Source organism: Podarcis erhardii (assembly GCF_964252035.2).
Source record: "Podarcis erhardii genome assembly, chromosome: 11".
In the NCBI taxonomy this organism is placed as follows: Eukaryota; Metazoa; Chordata; class Lepidosauria; order Squamata; family Lacertidae; genus Podarcis; species Podarcis erhardii.
This window is the reverse complement of record NC_138501.1, coordinates 38138010-38156080: the sequence shown is the minus strand read 5'-3', so window position 1 is coordinate 38156080 and position 18071 is coordinate 38138010. Positions and strand designations below refer to the sequence as shown.

The 18071-nt window shown below is 42.1% G+C and overlaps 1 protein-coding gene across 6 annotated transcripts in view; it reads left to right on the top strand.

The window, feature by feature from the left end:
• The window catches only part of PARP8 (poly(ADP-ribose) polymerase family member 8), a 163775-nt gene that overhangs the window by 72570 nt on the left and 73134 nt on the right, over positions 1-18071 (top strand). For 3 of the 6 annotated variants that reach the window (XM_081881415.1, XM_081881417.1, XM_081881419.1), the window contains 4 exons: positions 6958-6995; positions 9067-9156; positions 13171-13241; positions 17289-17369. In XM_081881415.1, coding sequence (XP_081737541.1) covers positions 6958-6995; positions 9067-9156; positions 13171-13241; positions 17289-17369 — 280 coding nt within the window. The remainder of the gene's footprint in view (positions 1-6957; positions 6996-9066; positions 9157-13170; positions 13242-17288; positions 17370-18071) is intronic. The other 3 variants (XM_081881418.1, XM_081881416.1, XM_081881420.1) reach the window with 1 other exon arrangement.

The window sequence follows — 18071 nt, the reverse complement described above, 5'->3', positions numbered from 1 at the left end:
AGGCCCATTCGCAACATGAAAAGAACGCAACCTGCAGCGGCACGTCTGCACATGTGCAGGTTGCAATTTGTCACTTCTGCGCATGCGTGTGATGTCATTTTGTGCTACTGCATATGCACAAGCGGTGAAACCCGGAAGCAACCCTTTCCAGTATTTCCGGGTCGCCGCGGGACGTAACCTGAAAGAATGTAACACGAAGCGGATGTAACATGAGGTATGACTGTATATATATTGACCATCCACACATTGGTATGTGAATGATAAAAACCTATATTTGTAGGTTAATTGCTACCAGGTTTCTTCTTTTTTTTTACTTTTAAGTTGACATTCTTAATATGCCAAACAGCATACGCAGTGTCAACATTCTGTGCTTAGGTGTTGCAGCTGCAGAATGTACGTATTATCCTGCCATAGACTGACCTTCTTCTGCGTTGCTGTCCGGCTGTTGTCGTTTATCTTTTCAATAGTGCCTGTAACATACACCAGGTACTTGCAAATCCTCTTCTTACTGCTGCCACTCTTGCTGTTGACTTTTGTGTCTGCAATCCTGCACCCTTCATGAGTGGATTGCAGGGAGCTCAGCCATTCCCAGGGAGAGCAAGCACAACACTCATCTCCAAGCTGCTGCTGCTCTGGTCATAACACAGCACTTGGTAGCCAACACTATTCTTGAGCCGGCCGAGTGGGGGAGGATCACAGACTTTGTTGTTGTGTGAGTAACGCTGAGTCTCCCTAAGGTCTCCCTAAGTGAAAATAAACATGAAAGAGAGTGAAATTATATAGAAGGTAGTGCTTATCAGGATGATGATAAAGGAACCAAGCGACTCATAACAGTAAATGTTCACTGGCAATTCGCAATGTGTTAGGAACTTTGGAGACTAGGACTAGAAAAAGAAAAAGTACTATGCATTGAGAGACATCCAAATTGGGTTGGGGCAAAAAAGGTCTCGCTAGATGGCCTGAGCTGATTGACAGTGTTGAGCAGATTACCTGGGAAAGGTGGTGGTTTTTAAGCAGAGGCTAGATAGCCACTTATATGGCAAAGCGTGTTCTCCTTCATGGAGAGCATGTGTTGCGGTGGGGGCCACCAGGACACTCCAAAGTTGGGGGCGGGCTAATTGATTGTTGGCCACTGATGTGATTGGGCTTCCCTTGTTGTTAGGAAGAAGGTAATGTTGCCATTTGTTGACTGACAGCCAGAAATGCTAAAACTCCCTGCATGAGGCTAGGGCTTCCTCTTTTCGCCCGTGCATTGGATTGCCTGTCCCCCCCCCCCTATATTTAGGGTTGTTCGCCTTGTCCTTGCTATGCCTGTCATGGGGCTGTCTGCTCTTGGGGCAGGGGCCCAGTAGGAATTTTGTCCATCTGGCTGATTGGCTGGGGCCATTTGGTTTTTGCCTACTGCGTAGCAAATTCTCACAACTTGTAAGGTTGCGGTTAGGCATTGGTTTATGGTTTGGTTAGTTGAGGGGCATGGATTGGCTGTGCCTGCCCCTCTAATACTGCTGCTGCAAGGGATTCTGTTAAAGGAATCAGGGGCTAACTATTGCTTGTCCACCCTGTCAAGGGGGCTCGGGCTCCTGGTTGCATTTGGGGAGGGCTGAGGGCAGGTTCCCTGCTCCGTCGCTACCCCCAAGTGTATTCCCCTATTCTGTCTTTTGCAGGCACACGGAATGTCAGTCTGTCCCCCATGGAGGGGCAGATAGTCGCAACCAATGCCTAAGCAACCACTCACATTTTTGTATTTTAATAAAGTTGTAGCAAAAATTATGCCAAAAACCTTAAACAAAAATTTCTGTGTGATGTGTGCGTTATTGGGGTGGCCCTGGGGACCTCGACATGCAAGGGGTTTGTCTAGCTGAATTTTCAGGTTGCTTCCAACTTTATGTTTCTAGATCTTGATTGACCCCTAGCAATTGCTCATCCTTTGAGAGAGACCAGAATTTTAGAGAAGCCTTTACCACTGTTGAGAAGTAAGGAAAACTTTTTACCAGATTGGTTTGACTAGCGAATATGACCTTCCAAGGTGCTCTCATCCTAATGCCCTAAACAAGTGACTGTTGGCAGTGAGGCTATAAACAGCATCTTAGAAGTGGAATTGCTGTGAGCTTCTTTTGTAGTGGAAACTTTGCAAAGCAGAGGTGGCTGTGCAGCAGAAGTCCATTTGCATGGCAAGTTAATTCAAGCATCAATTTACAAGTGATACTTGCCATTTAGTTCACTTGTGGTTGAGTCACATGGACAAGCTAACTGTGAGAATTATTCTTAGTGAAAAATGCAAATGTTCAGTACCTTTGACTCAGCATCTGTGTTCCACCAAGAGGCACTGTAGCAAAGGAGGGGGACGAAAAATTTTCAACGCACGACTGGCTTCTTGCTCATGTATCATGTATCTGTGGTTTAGCTTGCCAACACAAAGAATGACAAATTTGCTTATGGGCAATCTAGATATTACAGAGCATATATCACTGCACCCCTTGTCCAGGTTCTCATAAGGCAGCTTCTCAGCTCCTTGTAGGCAGTAGCTGTGACATCACACTTGAGAGACCTTGAGCCACTGGAAAGTTTTTGTCTATGCAGTGACTATGGGATAAGCTAGAGGCTATATATAAATCACACTGTTCATCATGCAAGATTCCACTTCAGGATATCTGCAACACATCATTAATTTACTGATTTCCAGTAACAATAAGTGAAAAAATGATCTGGGCCAGAAAAGCACCCCCCACCTTTCTATTTCACTGAATTATTGCATCTTTCTCCAGAAACAATAGTAGAGTCATCCAGTTCAATATTTTCTATTTTATTTTTCTATTTTCTATTTTAGCTGCTCTGCACTGAGTTGGAATTCTCTTTAAACTAATAATAATAATAATAATAATAATAATAATAATAATAATAATATTTATACCCTGCTCATCTGGCTGGGTTTCCCCAGCCACTCTGGGCGGCTCCCAATTGAATATTAAAAACACAATACAGCATTAAACATTAAAAACTTCCCTAAACAGGGCTGCCTTCAGATGTCTTCTAAAAGTCAGATAGTTGTTTATTTCCTTGACATCTGATAGGAGGGCATTCCACAGGGTGGGCACCACAACTGAGAAGGCCCTCTGCCTGGTTCCCTGTAACCTCACTTCTTGCAGTGAGGGAACCACCAGAAGGCCATTGGAGCTGGATCTCAGTGAACGATGGGGGTGGAGACGCTCCTTCAGGTATACTGGGCTAAGGCCATTTAGGGCTTTAAAGGTCAGCACCAACACTGATCTTTAAACCCATCCAACTCCATGAATTCAAGTTGCTTACAGCAATTGATTTCAGCTGGCATACTCTTTAAGTTTGAATAATACTGGTTAGTACCCAGTATCTCTATCCACCTATTCTGTATCACTCATACAAAAGTATGTTCAAAGGTGAAGGAAAAATTATTTGTCCTAGATCAGTGGTTCTCAAACTTTGTTTCTTTGATGATCATTATTTTGATCAGAGTTATGGACTCTCTTTCTTTGGAGGTTTTTAAGCAGAGGGTGGATGGCTATCTGTCATGGATGCTTTATCTGAGATTCTTGCATTGCAGGGGGTTGGACTAGGTGTCCCTTGGTGTCCCTTTCAACTCTACTATTCTATGACTTGTTTTTTCTTGGTGGACCACCACCTTTTCTTATCTCATCACTATCAAATGGAGTGGTGCTTGACATGTCCCTTCTTCACTTCTTCCCCCTCTGCTGGAACCAAATTCCCACTGGTTCCATTCCTTCTATTCTTTGGTGTTTTCGTTGTTGACACTTGACTTGCTATGAATTGGCAGATTACTTGGATGGCTTTGAAAGAGGATTAGAGAAATTTATGGAGAACAAGGCTACCAGCCGCGATAGAAGTGTCCTACCTCCAGTGATGGAGACAGCTTCTGAATACACATGTGTCTAGGTAGAGCTGAGAAATACTTTCGGCTGAAATTATGGAGAGCTTGATGGACCTGCTGTCTGACTTGATATAAGTCACCTTTCTATGTTCATATTATAAGACTCTAAAAATATTGGATCAATTGTTGATTTAGAATAATAAGTGGGGCAAGGGAAGCTTTTTTCCCTAAGAACTCTTCTTCTTTAAGCAAAACAGATCAAAGCAAGCACCTATCATTTTCACAAGGTGCTGAAACTGCAGAGTCTACTTGGGGGACATTATGACATTTGTTTAATATTTAATGTAAAGACTTATTTAAGCTTTCCATAGGCAACAAAACAAGCGGTGCACACAGTCTTCCTACTAAGCAGTAAGAAGACTGAACTAGTGCAAAAATAAGAAATGGTGGCACCCAACAGCTGTACAAGTACCCATGCAGAAAGAGTCAGCAGTTTTAGGTGAGACTGAGCTCATGCCATCAATTTCACAGACTCTACTGTTTGCATTACCTGAAATAGTTGCTGCAAATTTTAGCAAAGAGGTCATCCATTGATTTAATGTTAGCCTGTACATTTTTTATAAATCTTCTCCAATGAGAGTGGGCATTCTTCCTGGCACCAGGAACATTTTTTTTATTAGTATTACTAAAATTACTGAATATTCTTAAAGTGCCAGTAATGAATCATTTATCTTATTTAAAGTTCTCTCTCAATCACCTCTGGGTTCATGTGCTCATCCCCTCCCACTTTTGGCTTGGCTATGTGGAGGAAGATGGGGGATTAGTTTCCACCTTAGATTAGTTTGTTGTGTCAACTGAACCTGGCAATTTGTTTGTTGGAAAGTATGGTTTGTTGGAAACAAGTCAATTTCAAAGCATTGGTTATGGAGCTGGCATGTCAAAGCAGTCCATAGTTGACATGAACCACAGTTTAAGGTTTAGATGTAATGCTAAATAATGGTTAATTGAAATTAAAAGTGAAGCTTCCTATCTGTTCTTTGCAGCTGCACCAGAGGAAGAGGGGAAGGGGGTGGGGGTTGTAAGCCCACAACTCATTGTGGCTTCTTATCACACTTCAGTTGATTTATTGTGATGCCTGAATTACAATAATTGTAATATTTTTTCCACAATTTGCACCTTTGATTACATTCCATTGGTTTATGCATAGCTTTGTACAAATGTAATTCATGTTGTGTTTTATGCAATTCTGGATTCTGAAGTATGATGAACACAGTTGTGAACATATTCCTTTACATGGTACCCACAGCCTAGTACATCCTTTGTGTCCCATGGTAAAAGCCAGACATACTCTTAATGTATGGGAGGGTAGACAGCGATGCTCAGTCTCCCCCTTTAAAAGTCTGAGGCTAGAGTAATTTTGCCAGGATTCAGATCCAACTTCAGCTACTGTGGCACCAGTTGGTGAGAAAATTCACACACACATGGTCATTGGTTGTTTTATCAGATGTTGCAATGAATGTGGCATTGCAGGTTAATCACCACTTCTAATATTGCCCAGTGCCGTTTAAACACAATACTGTCCAGTGGCCAGACTTCAAATAATGGACTGAAAGTAGAGTCCATCATTGTTTTATGGGATGCACCTCTTTTGCTGAATCTATACTGTCCTGTTCTGGCTGGAATGGTTTCACTTGCTTTACTTATCTTTTTTTAATAACTGTAATTGTTTTCTTTTTATAAATGTGTATTATACTGTTGTGACTGGCCATAGGACCTTATGGTGAAGAGTGGGAGATATTGCTAGTGAGGATGGATAATACTGAGTTCAGTAGACCAATAGTTTGACTTAAGGAGATAAGCTGTTGCTCAATGGATCTTCTTTTGCATGCAGAAGGTCTTAGGGTCATTCCCCAACATCTTCAGATAGGTCCAGTTACAGATAGGTAGCCGTGTTGGTCTGCCATAGTCAAAACAAAAAATTCCTTCCAGTAGCACCTTAAAGACCAACTAAGTTAGTTCTAGGTATGAGCTTTTGTGTGCATCTGAAGAAGTGTGGTATCTGAAGAAGTGTGCATGCACACGAAAGCTCATACCTAGAACTAACTTAGTTGGTCTTTAAGGTGCTACTGGAAGGAATTTTTTATCTTCAGATAGGGCTAGGAATACTCGTCTGAAATCCTAGAGAACTGCTGGCAGTCATTGTAGACCTTTGGTTTTCAGCCGGTGGGTTAGTACTCATCATGGCTTTATCTATGATGAGTCATAGTAGCGAGACTGCCACCATACAAAGGCAAGTTATGAAAACACAGAGAGTTGGGTCCAAAAATGCATGTTTGGATTAAAGGTGGGTCTGAAAAGACTGAAGATTTTGGTGTAGCTAGATAGACTGATAATCTGACTCCGTATAGGGTTGCTTTCTGGAGACTAATGCATAAAGAACAAGCCATGGCATGTTCCTTCAGGAAGAAGAGTATGTCACACAGTTTGCAGGATGATTAATTTCCCCGACTTCCTTAAAAAAAAAAAAAAAAAAAAGACCCAAGACAGTAAGTGAATGATAGTTGTCATTGAAGGGACAGGCTACTCCTTCACCAGTTGTGCTCATAAGTTTGGGTCCAAAGGCTGCAGTACATGTAACTGCAGACTGCAGGCTATAAGAGAGCAGTCGTGAAAGAACTCATAAATCTTTGCAGGGACTTTGCTCGTAAGTGATTTGTAGGTTGCAGCCCTAATATGTTTTCCTTTAGAAATAAAAATAAAAAGACAAGAGAGAAGAGACGGTGCAGAAATACTACTCTGAGCTCATGAGCAGTCAATCTCCATTCTTTCTCTTTTCCCGCCTCCCTAAATGTGGTTTTGGATTAGAGCGGCACACTTTTAGTGAGGGAGGGGGAAGCAGTGCTAGCACTGTGTTTCGTTATTTATTTATTAGTTTGCATGGCATGCTCTGAAAGCTGTCACACTAGTAGTCTTACAGAGCTGTCAGAAATCTATAAATAAACATTGACAGTTCAGTGCAATTACCGTATCTCCCCCCCCCCCCCCCGTGCTTCTTACAGTCTTCCTTATCTATCTTTTCTTTTTCTTTTAAACAGCATATCCTATTCGGTGCACGTCTCTGAGGATTATCCAGGTAAAGTGCTACTTTCCGTGCCGCTGCTGGTTTTTTTATATTAAAAAAAGATTCCGCTGAAGGCATTTGAAACACCATTGTTGTGCCCCTGCATCACCTTTGTGCTAATCACATTTCATTAGCCACTTCATTTGCACTGTTATTTCTGTTTTTCTGCCTTCGTTTGTAGGCAGGGTGAGAAGGAAGGAATCCAATTTGTGAAAGGCTATGTGAGAGAGAATGTGTTTAAATGTGTGTGTGTGTGTGAGAGAGAGAGAGCCAGAGAGAGAGAGTGAGAGAGAGAGAGTGAGAGAGATTTTCTCTGCCTACAGCCATCAGTGATGGGGTAATCTACTGCCAATGTAACTAAAGGGCCCATTCTCTGATCTCATTCAGAAGCTAAAGGGAGTTTCTAATCTTCATGTCTCACTTGATAACACACGGACAATGTTTCATAAAGGCTTGAGGGGCTCAGATCTTTTGCACAAATCTTTGCCTCTCTCATGTCACTATGATTCGTATGCCACTGGTGAAGTGGTTTGCTAAGTGAAACCATCAAAGGCCACTGTGTGGTGCTAGAGTAGAAGGCAATTTTCCTAGTGGGAGGGGGCAGTGGGTACGTGGGACAGGGGTGCATGATGGCTGAGGAGATAGTCTCCAGCAGCCCCCACTCTGGACATTGTCCCTTCCACCCAGTTCCCTCAACCGCCCCCTGGCTACCCAGACCCCCCATTCCCCTAGCGCACACACTCAGGCAGCTCTGGCAGTCGCAGCTCCTCGATCCACGTTCGCATCTGCCGGCATTCGTGGAGTAAATACGGTACATACCGTAAATACTGAGACAAAAGTGCAACACACAGGTGGGAGAGCTGGAGCTGCAGCTACAGTGGAGTTACACTGAGCTGACAGGAGCAGCCACCATTACACAGCTTGCCTCACTGCTTGATGTTCAAATATACGGTACTAAATATACTGGTATTTTGAATATTTAATAAAATATCAAAGTTGTTCTGTTTGGTGTTTAAAATATTTATTTCTTAATTTTGGGCTAAAAAAAGAGGGGTCGTCTTATACATGGAAAAATACGGTGTATATATATAGAGAGAGAGAGAGAGCCTTAACTTTATAATGTTTTTCAGAGTGCATGGGGAAAATCTTTACAGCACACATGCAAGCTAACAATACACATAGCGGAAACTAAAAGTTCCATTACTGGGAATCAATACAATATAGCACACTGACTCTTTTAGGAGTCCTTTAGGAGTCATTATAGTTTAAAGAGTAGGTTCCAATGAATAACTGCTCAAGCTAATGCCTGGTGACAGACATAGGCACTGTCTCTTATAGAAAGAATCTGTCTGGGCTCTGCAAACTAGCAAGAGGTATTCCGAGACCTAAGCCTTCTTTCTCCTCATTGCCAGCAGATAGAGGGCCCCCATCCTTCACTTACTGAACTCAGGAAGGGTGGAATTTTCTCCCCTGAACAGTGTGTTCATGTGCCTTTGCAAAGGCTGTGTGCCAGCACCAAGGTGTGCCCTGGTAGAGACAAGATAAAGTAAATCAAAAATAATGGGTATCTTTGTTTCAAGTTTTATTATATCCTGAAGGGAGCTTAAACCAAATAAATCAAAGAGAAATGGGTTCAGGTGGTGGTGGGGAACCATTTTCTAGTTTCCAGATGAGACTGAAAATCAATGAACAGCTAGAAAAAAAAGTAGTTTAAGGCCTCAACTAAGTGGGTTATGGATTGCAGCCTAAATCTATACAACTGATTATTGAGTATGCTTTTTCTCATGTATTTATCAGAGGCAAGGAAAGGCTGTTTCCCACAGTTTGGCTTTCTGACTTTGGTATGTCAAAGCTAGTGCTGGGCTGCAATTTCTCCTACAGGGTTTCTAGGGCTCAGGATTTGAATTGCAGGTATCTACTGCTGGGCTGGGGGGCAGGAACCAGAAAGCTTAATGATGAGCTTGTTTTTATCCTAAAATGATGGCTGCATGGCATGGAGTGCTTGAGGAGTATATGTGATCTTTGCACATTAAATCCTTATACACATTAAATTCATTTGTTGTTTTTCTTTTTCCTTTTACAGACAATACCTACGTGTCCAGTTCAGATAATGATGAAGATGTATTAGTTACAACAGAGCCAATTCCAATAATTTTCCACCGAATTTCTACAGGTAATTCTGAGATGGCCAAAGTATCTTGTGATGCATTGAATAAGGCAGGTGGGAATGCATGGCTTTGGCAGTGGGAAGCTCCTTCAACCATGGAAGAAGATCTGTTCAACAATCCACAAGGCTTATCAAAAGGCAAAAGAGAGAGAAAAAAGCAGGGTCTTATACCAATGATAATTCAGTTGTTAGTTGGGGCAATCCATTCCTGACTCCCATCCAGCTGACTGATGCAACGTCTATCAAGGATGGCTGATGATACCTAGAACTTGGCCAGGTGTTATTTAACAGAGGTTAAAGATATGCATTCATAGAAGAGTAGTAGCCAGTTGGCAGTGCCACCCTGCCACTCTGCCCACCGCATTGTTGCTGCTGCTTACCAGGACAGTGCAGTGGCTGGGTGGCAAGGAGGTTGGGACTGTGTGGGTACACCAGAGGAAAGTCTACTGTTGCACCAACACATGTCTGACCTTGTGCCTTCCTTGCCCTGCTTTCGGGAGGGTGGCTGCATAGCACCATCACACTGCTCTGACTGCTCTTGCATACATAGTAAGAAACATGAAGGTTGCAGCCAGGACATAGATATCAGTAAGTAAGGGGACAGGTGTGATTTCAGAATCAACTGGGAACTCAGAAAAGGCAAGGCCTGAGGACTGATTTTTGTGGAACTAAACTTATTCTATTTTCTTTGACGTGGCTATATTCTGTGCTCCATCGTGGTTATTATAAAGGTGGGAGGTTTCTTTTATCGCATATGTTGTTTAACCTCTGAGAAGTAAAGTCTGAAGTGGCAGTTCTCACACTTGTTGGCTGCGTGGGACTTGTAGCGAGTCTTTTGGAACTGGTAAAAGACCGGTGGGTTTCCTTTGGCCCTCAACATTGTAAAGCAATTAATGGCAATTGGGAGCGATGATAAAATGACTGCAAGGGAGAACAGATAAAAGATCTTAGGGCATGATCTTAGGGCTTTCGGTCAAATGTGAGCTTTGGGGGTCTTGTAGTGCTCATTTCAAAGAAGAGTTGAGCATCGGGAACTCCAGAAACTCCTTCACCTTTGATTAAAATTCAAGATGAATGCCAGGCTTATTCTCTACCATCCAAGTCATCCTGCCCAAACACCCTCTTCTTTGAAAGCCCCACTTGCTCCTGAGCACTGGAGAGGGAGGAAGAGAAAAAACCCACCTCTCCCCAACCATTTGCAGTGCCATCACTGACCCAGTCTGTAAGTGGGGCTTTTAAGGGAAAGAAGGAAGGAATTTGGAGTTCAGTGGCCTCGGTGGGAGAGAGTTTCAGCCTCTGTGGGCTTTCTTTGCAAAGTTGGTCTGGATTGCAAGATAAGCTATTCCCCACCTTTTGGAGGAAAGTTATTGGTTTGTTTTCTGATCTGACCTGATGCAAGCCTAGGATAAATCTCATATTTCTAAAGCTACACAAATCAATACCAGCAGATGAAGAAGACTGGGATGCCATGTTTTAGATCATCTGGAATTGACTGTATTCCTGTGAGACACACCAGGAACCAAATTTCCCCAGTATACTTGAGGGTATAAATAATGAAGAAGAAAAAAGCCTTGAAGATGCCAATAGATGTCAAAATGCTTTCTATAAGCAGACGGGTGATTATTTGGGGAGCGAAAGGACAAAAGAAGTATAAGAGATGATAAAACATTGGGAAGGATTGTTGAGGAGTAGCTGGTTAGTATTTAACATCTAATTATTTCCTGGCTATTATTTAGCAGGTTGCTTTAAGATTGAGGGCTTAGAGTGTTCCATAACAACTATAATAACACATATAGGCAGGAATCCTACATTCACTCACCCAAGAGTAAGCCACATTGAATTCCAATCAGACATGTATAGGATTGTGCTATTAGATGGATGGGAAACCAATGGCTCTTCAGAGGTTATTGGAGCATAAATCCCATTTCCTTTACTCTTGGCCAGGCTGGTTGGAGCTGATGTGAGTTGGAGTTGGTTCTCTACCGTGTGCTGTTACAGTGCCAAAATGTCCCAGGCTAGCTCTGATTGGCCACAGTAAACATAGACCATTTTCTTTACACATAACTCGTTAATTTTGTATTTTCCATCAAGACTTAATGGCCATTTTTACCTCCATGGTTAAAAGTATAAATTATATTTGGAATACATTCACATTAGCTTTTGCAGGAATTGTAATTAAAATCAACAACTCAGATGTGATTAGAACATTCATTCTACATTAGTTTTAAAATAGCACGGTAACACTAGATGGCGGGAAAATAAAATGTGAGATTTACAAGAGTATGAAATATTTACTTGGGGCTGATGCCTCACACTTACCATGGGGATGGCACTGGGAACATCCTCCCTGGGGTTTGTTAATCACACCCTCTTTGTAACATTTTGAGTGCCTTGTCACACAGATCATCACCACCACATTAAGAGGCTCCACGCCCCTGCCAGATGTTTCTGGCAGCCTCAGGCTGGATTCTCAGTGGAAGGCGGCAGTATGCAGGGCATAGCTGTCAAGTGTCCCTTATTTGAAGGGACAGTCGCTTATTCCAGGGCCATGTCCCGCTGCTGTTCCTTATTGATGGATGTCCCTTAAATGTCCCTTAAATTTCAAAGGAAGCAGCTCCTCTCCCTCCCTTCCTGCCGGCCAGGGAGGAGGGAGGCTCCAACTGTGTTGCTTGGCTGTGTTGCTCACCCAATAAGAAGTCTAAGAATGACTGGGGGGTGGAGCTTGCATGCCTTGTGTGTGGCTAGTTAATGCAAGCTGAGGGGGGTTTTGAACGCTGGACGCCATTTTGTTGCACGTGCTGCTGCAAACTTTGCAGTGCAAAGCCAGGCCAGGGAGCCATCTTAAGTTGAGGCTGCATAGGCCTTGTGGTGCATGTGATTCAGATTCTATTCAGTTGAACCTCTGGTTACAAAGTTGGTTGGACAGTGTTCTCGAAGCTACCAGCATGAGTTTGACCAGACTGCAGGAGGACAGGAAGACTGGAGTGCCTGGAACAGGTGAGGCTGCAGGTCCCTTATTTTGGCAGCTGGTCCCTTATTTTCAAGGCTGCTGGTCCCTTATTTTCAAATCTGTAAGTTGGCAGCTATGATGCAGGGAAGGTGCTCTCTAAACACAGATGGGCACTGAAAATTCAGTGTCTGGAATCTGATTTTTAGCAAAATCCTTGATGATTGTGCCAGTTCTTGTACTAGCCTTGCCATATGCACCAGAACCCTATGTCTGTGTATGCAACTACTGCCGCAAGAATGGCATTCGCCCAGAAATGGAAAGAAGAAGTCCCAACAAAAGAAGAATGGCTAAAGAAATGAATTGACTATGCAGAAATGGCAAAACTTACTGGAAGAATTAAGAAATCAAGACAACAAACTTTTTATTAAGGAAAGGAAATCATTTATTGACTATTTACAAACAAATTGTAAACAAATTAGGACATTAGCAGGGTTACTGGAAAAACTTGCAGTTTCTCAAACATATATGAAATAGATGAGGAAAAGAATAAACAGAGTTAATTGGTATATGCAGAAAAAGAAGAAGAAAAGGGTAAATTCACGGAACCGCTGAAAGAGGGGGAGGGAAGTCGACGTTTGATATGTGAGAACTGTTTAATTTTTGTTGTTGTTGAAATGTAAATATAAAAAACTTATAAAAAAGAAAGAAAGAAAAGAAAACAGAACCCCATGTCTGTTTCCCTGCCCCATTGCTTTCTGCACATCAAAGTGAAAAAGGGTCAATAACTCAGTGGTAGAGGACATGATACGTACACAGAATGTCCCATGTTCATTACATTCATCTCCAGTTGGTGGAGGTGGGAAAGACTTCTGAAAGACGCTCTGGAGATCTGCTAAGCCAGAATGGATAATACAGTCATAGACTGACCCAGTCTCAGGGAGATTCTTATGGTTTAGTTCTGTCTTGCAGGTATTTATATCAAAGTCCAGGGTCACTGAAATAAAGTTTCCCTTCACACCCTTACCTGCTAACTTTGTCCTCTTTCCCCCTTTTTCTTTTCTTTTTTTTAGAATTGCGAAAAACCAGTGATGTCAACTGCTGTTTATCCATAAAATCAAGGTTGCAAAGGGAAAATGGAGAGGTACAGTATTGCTTTGTTAGTGCAATGCTTGCAAACAGATTGCGGAGTAAATTAAGAAAAGTCAGAGAAACCACTTCTGCCAAGTTAGCATGCTCAGAGGAGCCCCAGCTTTTGTCCAAAGGTCTATTCACTCTTTCGTGGAATGTGCACATGGAACTGTCCCTGCCAGTGAAATGAATAGGATGATATTATGTCCATGGAACCTGTGTGTACAGGTTATCTGGTGTGAATAAAAAGTCTGAAGACTGGCTGATAGTTCAGTCGTAAATAAAAGTTGATCAATCAAGCAATAAATAAAAGTGGTGTGATCTTCCATCAGTAGTGATGTTGCAGCACTTGTTATGATCTGGTCTAGAATACAAATTTGTTGACCTAGTAACGCTCAGAAACAGTAATTGCCAAATATTATATCTCTCCCAAGTTCTTTCCAGCTCCAAATGGGAAAACAAGATTTTGAACATGTTCAGAGAGCTGTTTTTTGTTTTTGTTTTTTTGTCTTGTATTGATTTTAATGCTGGCAACCAACTGAGTTGCACACACTACATCAAGTAGGTGGCAGGGGGAAGAGGGATTTTAAGGTTGTGGAAACAGGTTGAAATAAGAAAGCACTACTGGGCCTATGGGACGCCGGTGGCGCTGTGGGTAAAACCTCAGCGCCTAGGGCTTGCCAATCGCATGGTCGGCGGTTCGAATCCCCGTGGTGGGGTGAGCTCCCATCTTTCGGTCCCAGCTCCTGCCCACCTAGCAGTTCGAAAGCACCCTTAAGTGCAAGTAGATAAATAGGTACCGCTTTATAGCGGGAAGGTAAATGGCGTTTCTGTGTGCTGCGCTGGTGCTGGCTCGCCAGAGCAGCTTCGTCACGCTGGCCACGTGACCCGGAAGTGTCTCCGGACAGCGCTGGCCCCCGGCCTCTTAAGTGAGATGGGCGCACAACCCTAGAGTCAGACACGACTGGCCCGTACGGGCAGGGGTACCTTACCTTTACTGGGCCTATGGGAAGAAAGAACAAAAGGTTCTCTCACCAAGCTTTGGGAACCTTCATCTTCCAAATATCTAACTGCATAAAGAGACTCTATCTGCTGTTTCCCTCGCTTGGTCGGTGGTCTTACTCAATATAAAGCAGTTCCTTATGTTCCTAGAAGTGTCTCAACTTGTTGCATGGCAGAGACTACCTTGAAGCCAAACAGCCTGGAAAAGGATTTTTTAAAAACCTAGTTTAGCCGAGGGGGTGCAATCTATTAGGTGCCTCTCTTTAATAAAATTCAGTGCTGCTGTGAAATTCTCATTTCAGTGGGAACTGGGGAAGAGTTGTGCCCACTAACATTCACAGCATGCTATTCCATTTTATGATTTGATCATCTGTGATGAAGATGCATTTGAGAAGGCTTATTTGTTACAGCGAACTGTAGATGTTGCAGCATGTTTCCCCCATTCGTTAAGGTTACTTATAGGGAGAAAATAAAATAAATAAGCATATTTTTTCCAGAAAATTGGGTGATCCTTAAAAAAAAAAGAGTCTTGTTGTTTAATACTTCTTGGCAGTACAGTTTTCCTGTCTATGTATATGAAGCACATACTGTAAAGCAAGAATTTGAAGATAACTGTAAAAAGATTAGAATCACAAGCTGTGGAAATTGCTGGCAAATGGAATGTGATTTTGAGCAGATCTCTCTTGCTTTCACTCTCTGATAGTTACACAGCTGATTTCCATTCAGTTACAGACCTGTGTACAAGACATGAATGAAGAAAGTACAATAGCCTAGATCAAAAATGGTTTTGATCAAAGAGGGAAATGTGGGTAATAGGATTCAAATATATACAGTAATGTAGTCATTATGTAAACTGCAGGGATATGACATTGCTAGTTACCTGCTATGTGTCATCTGTGTAGCTCAGTGTTTATAGATCCTTGTTTAAATAGCTGTCCTCCTGGTTCTGCAACCTTCTGATTATTCAAATGCTGAAATTTCCTCCAAATAGAGAAATGAACGAAGCATGCTATCATGTGAAGGGTTCCTCCAGGACAGTCTATTGCATGAAGAGTTGGGAAACTATTTTAAGTTTCTCAGTGTCTGAATTGTACATTTAGACAACAGTTTTGCAAGAATGGAAAAATACTAAAATGCTTAGGGGCCAGCAACAAGTATTTAGATGCCCAGGATTTATTTATTTTGTGAACCTTGGCTGCATATGTTACAAGTCACTGTTAGTACATAGTAATGACATAAGGCTAATTCACTGCATCAAAAAATAAATTAAAATACTACACACAGTTGTGCATGGAAAGAGGAGAGGAGAGGAGAGGGACAGAGAGAGAGAGAGAAGGAAAGGAGAGAGAGAAAAACTAGTATGAATGAGTATACTGAATGTGATTTGGACATGCCTTAGATTGGTCAAACAATTCTTCATTAAACAGGAGCTGACACAGTTACTACAGATAGAAAAGGAGCCCAAAGAGTTGCTTTATACATTTATTTTCATGTAGATTCTCTGATATTTAGAATGTAAATATTAATGAAGTTAATGAGCATTTTACATTGCTTAGGTAGGTTCTCTAATATCTGGTATGTTCCATTTTACACACAGGAAGCCAGCACCCATTTCCATATACTTTCTAGGCTGTTGTGATCATATAGAGATCTTGTGCATTCAACCTGGGCCATGCACCATTTACAGTCACGCTTGTGTACACAGTCACACTTGTGAACTGTATAAATTGGGATATCTCTTTACTGCTTCAGAGAATCCCCAAGAATGTATTCACTAATAATGGCCTAGTGCCTGGATTGTCAGGTAGTTTGGTGTTTCCTTTGGCTAAGCTCCTGCTGATCTTCTTGAGGCCGACCATTTTACATGGGATACTCTGAGGCCTAAGGCGAGTGCGGCAATGACCCAGCTTTGGTAGAGACTTGGTTTTTTTTAGTAACAACACTTCACTTCTGCGTAGCTCTTTCAAGTCTTCAGAGCATGTCACATTCATAGCTGTGATTCTTCAACCACCCTGCAAATTGGCAATATTATTATTCCTCTCTCACACACATACAGCCCATATTGTAGATCAGGAGTGTGCAACCTTTTCTCAGTCCAAGGTCCACATTAATTCCTAGGCAACCTTCCAGGGACCATATAGCAAGCAGAGTCAGATGCAAAAGTGGGTGGAACAATAAATGCAGTGTTACCTTTGTATCACAGGTTAGCTTCCTCTTCCCCCAACTTCCATCCCATAGCATTATTAAAGGTTGTATTCATCATCATCAAACCTTTATTGGCATCACTTACAAACATTCAGAATACATAAACCAGTGCGATCTCGTCACCATTTCAACAGGACAGTCATTTGCCAAAGGGAAGAAGAGGAGAGCAACCTATTTCATCTCTGTGGGTCTCTAGCAAGGGCAGGATCCTGTAGCGTACTTAGGTGACAAAAAAATCAAATAGAGGAACTTAGCTACGGTCTTGGTGAGCTCCTGGTCTCTCCCCTTAATAAGAAGTGTATAACCTCCATCTCTGGTTTCCATGTTGGAATACATAGATGGTCTAAAAATTGTTGGTGGAGTTCATCATACATTTTACATTTAAGGGCCATGTGAGCTAGAGTTTCCACCAGGTGGGCATCACATGGGCACATCCTATCTCCTTCTGCCATACCCGCAAACCTACCGCTAAGGAGGTTAGAAGGATTAGAATTGAACCTAGCTAGCGAAAAAGCCCTTCTTTCTTGTGGGTTAAACAAAAATTGTAAATAATTAAGGTTAAATTCCTGCGCAAGGATGTATTCTAGCCAGGCTAAGAAACCACTCAATAAGGATGTGAAGCAAGGTTAGAGGGAGTCCTGAGGGCCATAGGGGAAGTCTTAGAGGGCTGTGATAGAAGGGCTTACCTAAAGCTTCCTAGTGAATTCATGGCAGAGGTATCATTCAAACCAGGGACTTCCTGGCTCATTGCTCAGAATTAGCTAGTGCTGCACAAGCTTCCAATAGTTGAAGAAGAGGAAGGTAAAAAAAGCTGTATTTCAAGTTTACTCAGTTCATCTGCTTTTCTTTTAAGCAGGAATCAAGGCACAGTAGTGCGGTTGAAGAAGATTCAGAAGGAGATAATGACTCAGAAGAGTTTTACTATGGCGGGCAGGTAAGAGAGAATAATTATCCATCTTGTTAAAAATTAAAAGCAGACGTTATCTGAAGAGTGTGCAGGTGGAAAATCACCTCTGCAGCTCTTTTTTCATCTTCCCTTTGGAAAATACATTTAATTTGGTAAACATTTATTATTTAAAAGAAAAACCCACACCCCTAGTTTTTGATGGTAACTTGCTTTGAAATAAGTGAGCCATCACTTCTTAAGAGAGATTATAGTGGCATGGCACCAATAATAACACAGTACTGGATTTCATTTATTTGAAGCCTGGTTGCAGCATCACGGTGCTCATGTGCTGACTCTATATGAGTGATGAATCCTGTGTAGCTTGCCTATGAAGCTGTAGGACAGGTCCCTTAGCTACATTTGTGAACAAGCCCAGTCTCCCCTTGAGCTTGTGTACCCCATGCCTCTTCCTGTGTGACCATGAGGGGAGGAGTGGAAGCTTTGACTTTTAGATTAACCACAGTTTAGTGGGTCATTCAAACACTCAACTATGGTTAATTTTAACTATGTTTAGTGAAGCAAGCCAACTTCATTAGCTATGGTTTGAAGATAGCTTGTTTCCACTAAGCATAGTTGTGTTTAACCACAGTTTGCATAGGTTTGTACAGTATCAGTATGGCAAGCTGCAGTTAATCTTATATGAACATAGAAGCTTCTGATCTGCTTGGCAGTATTATTTTTGCAGCCGTG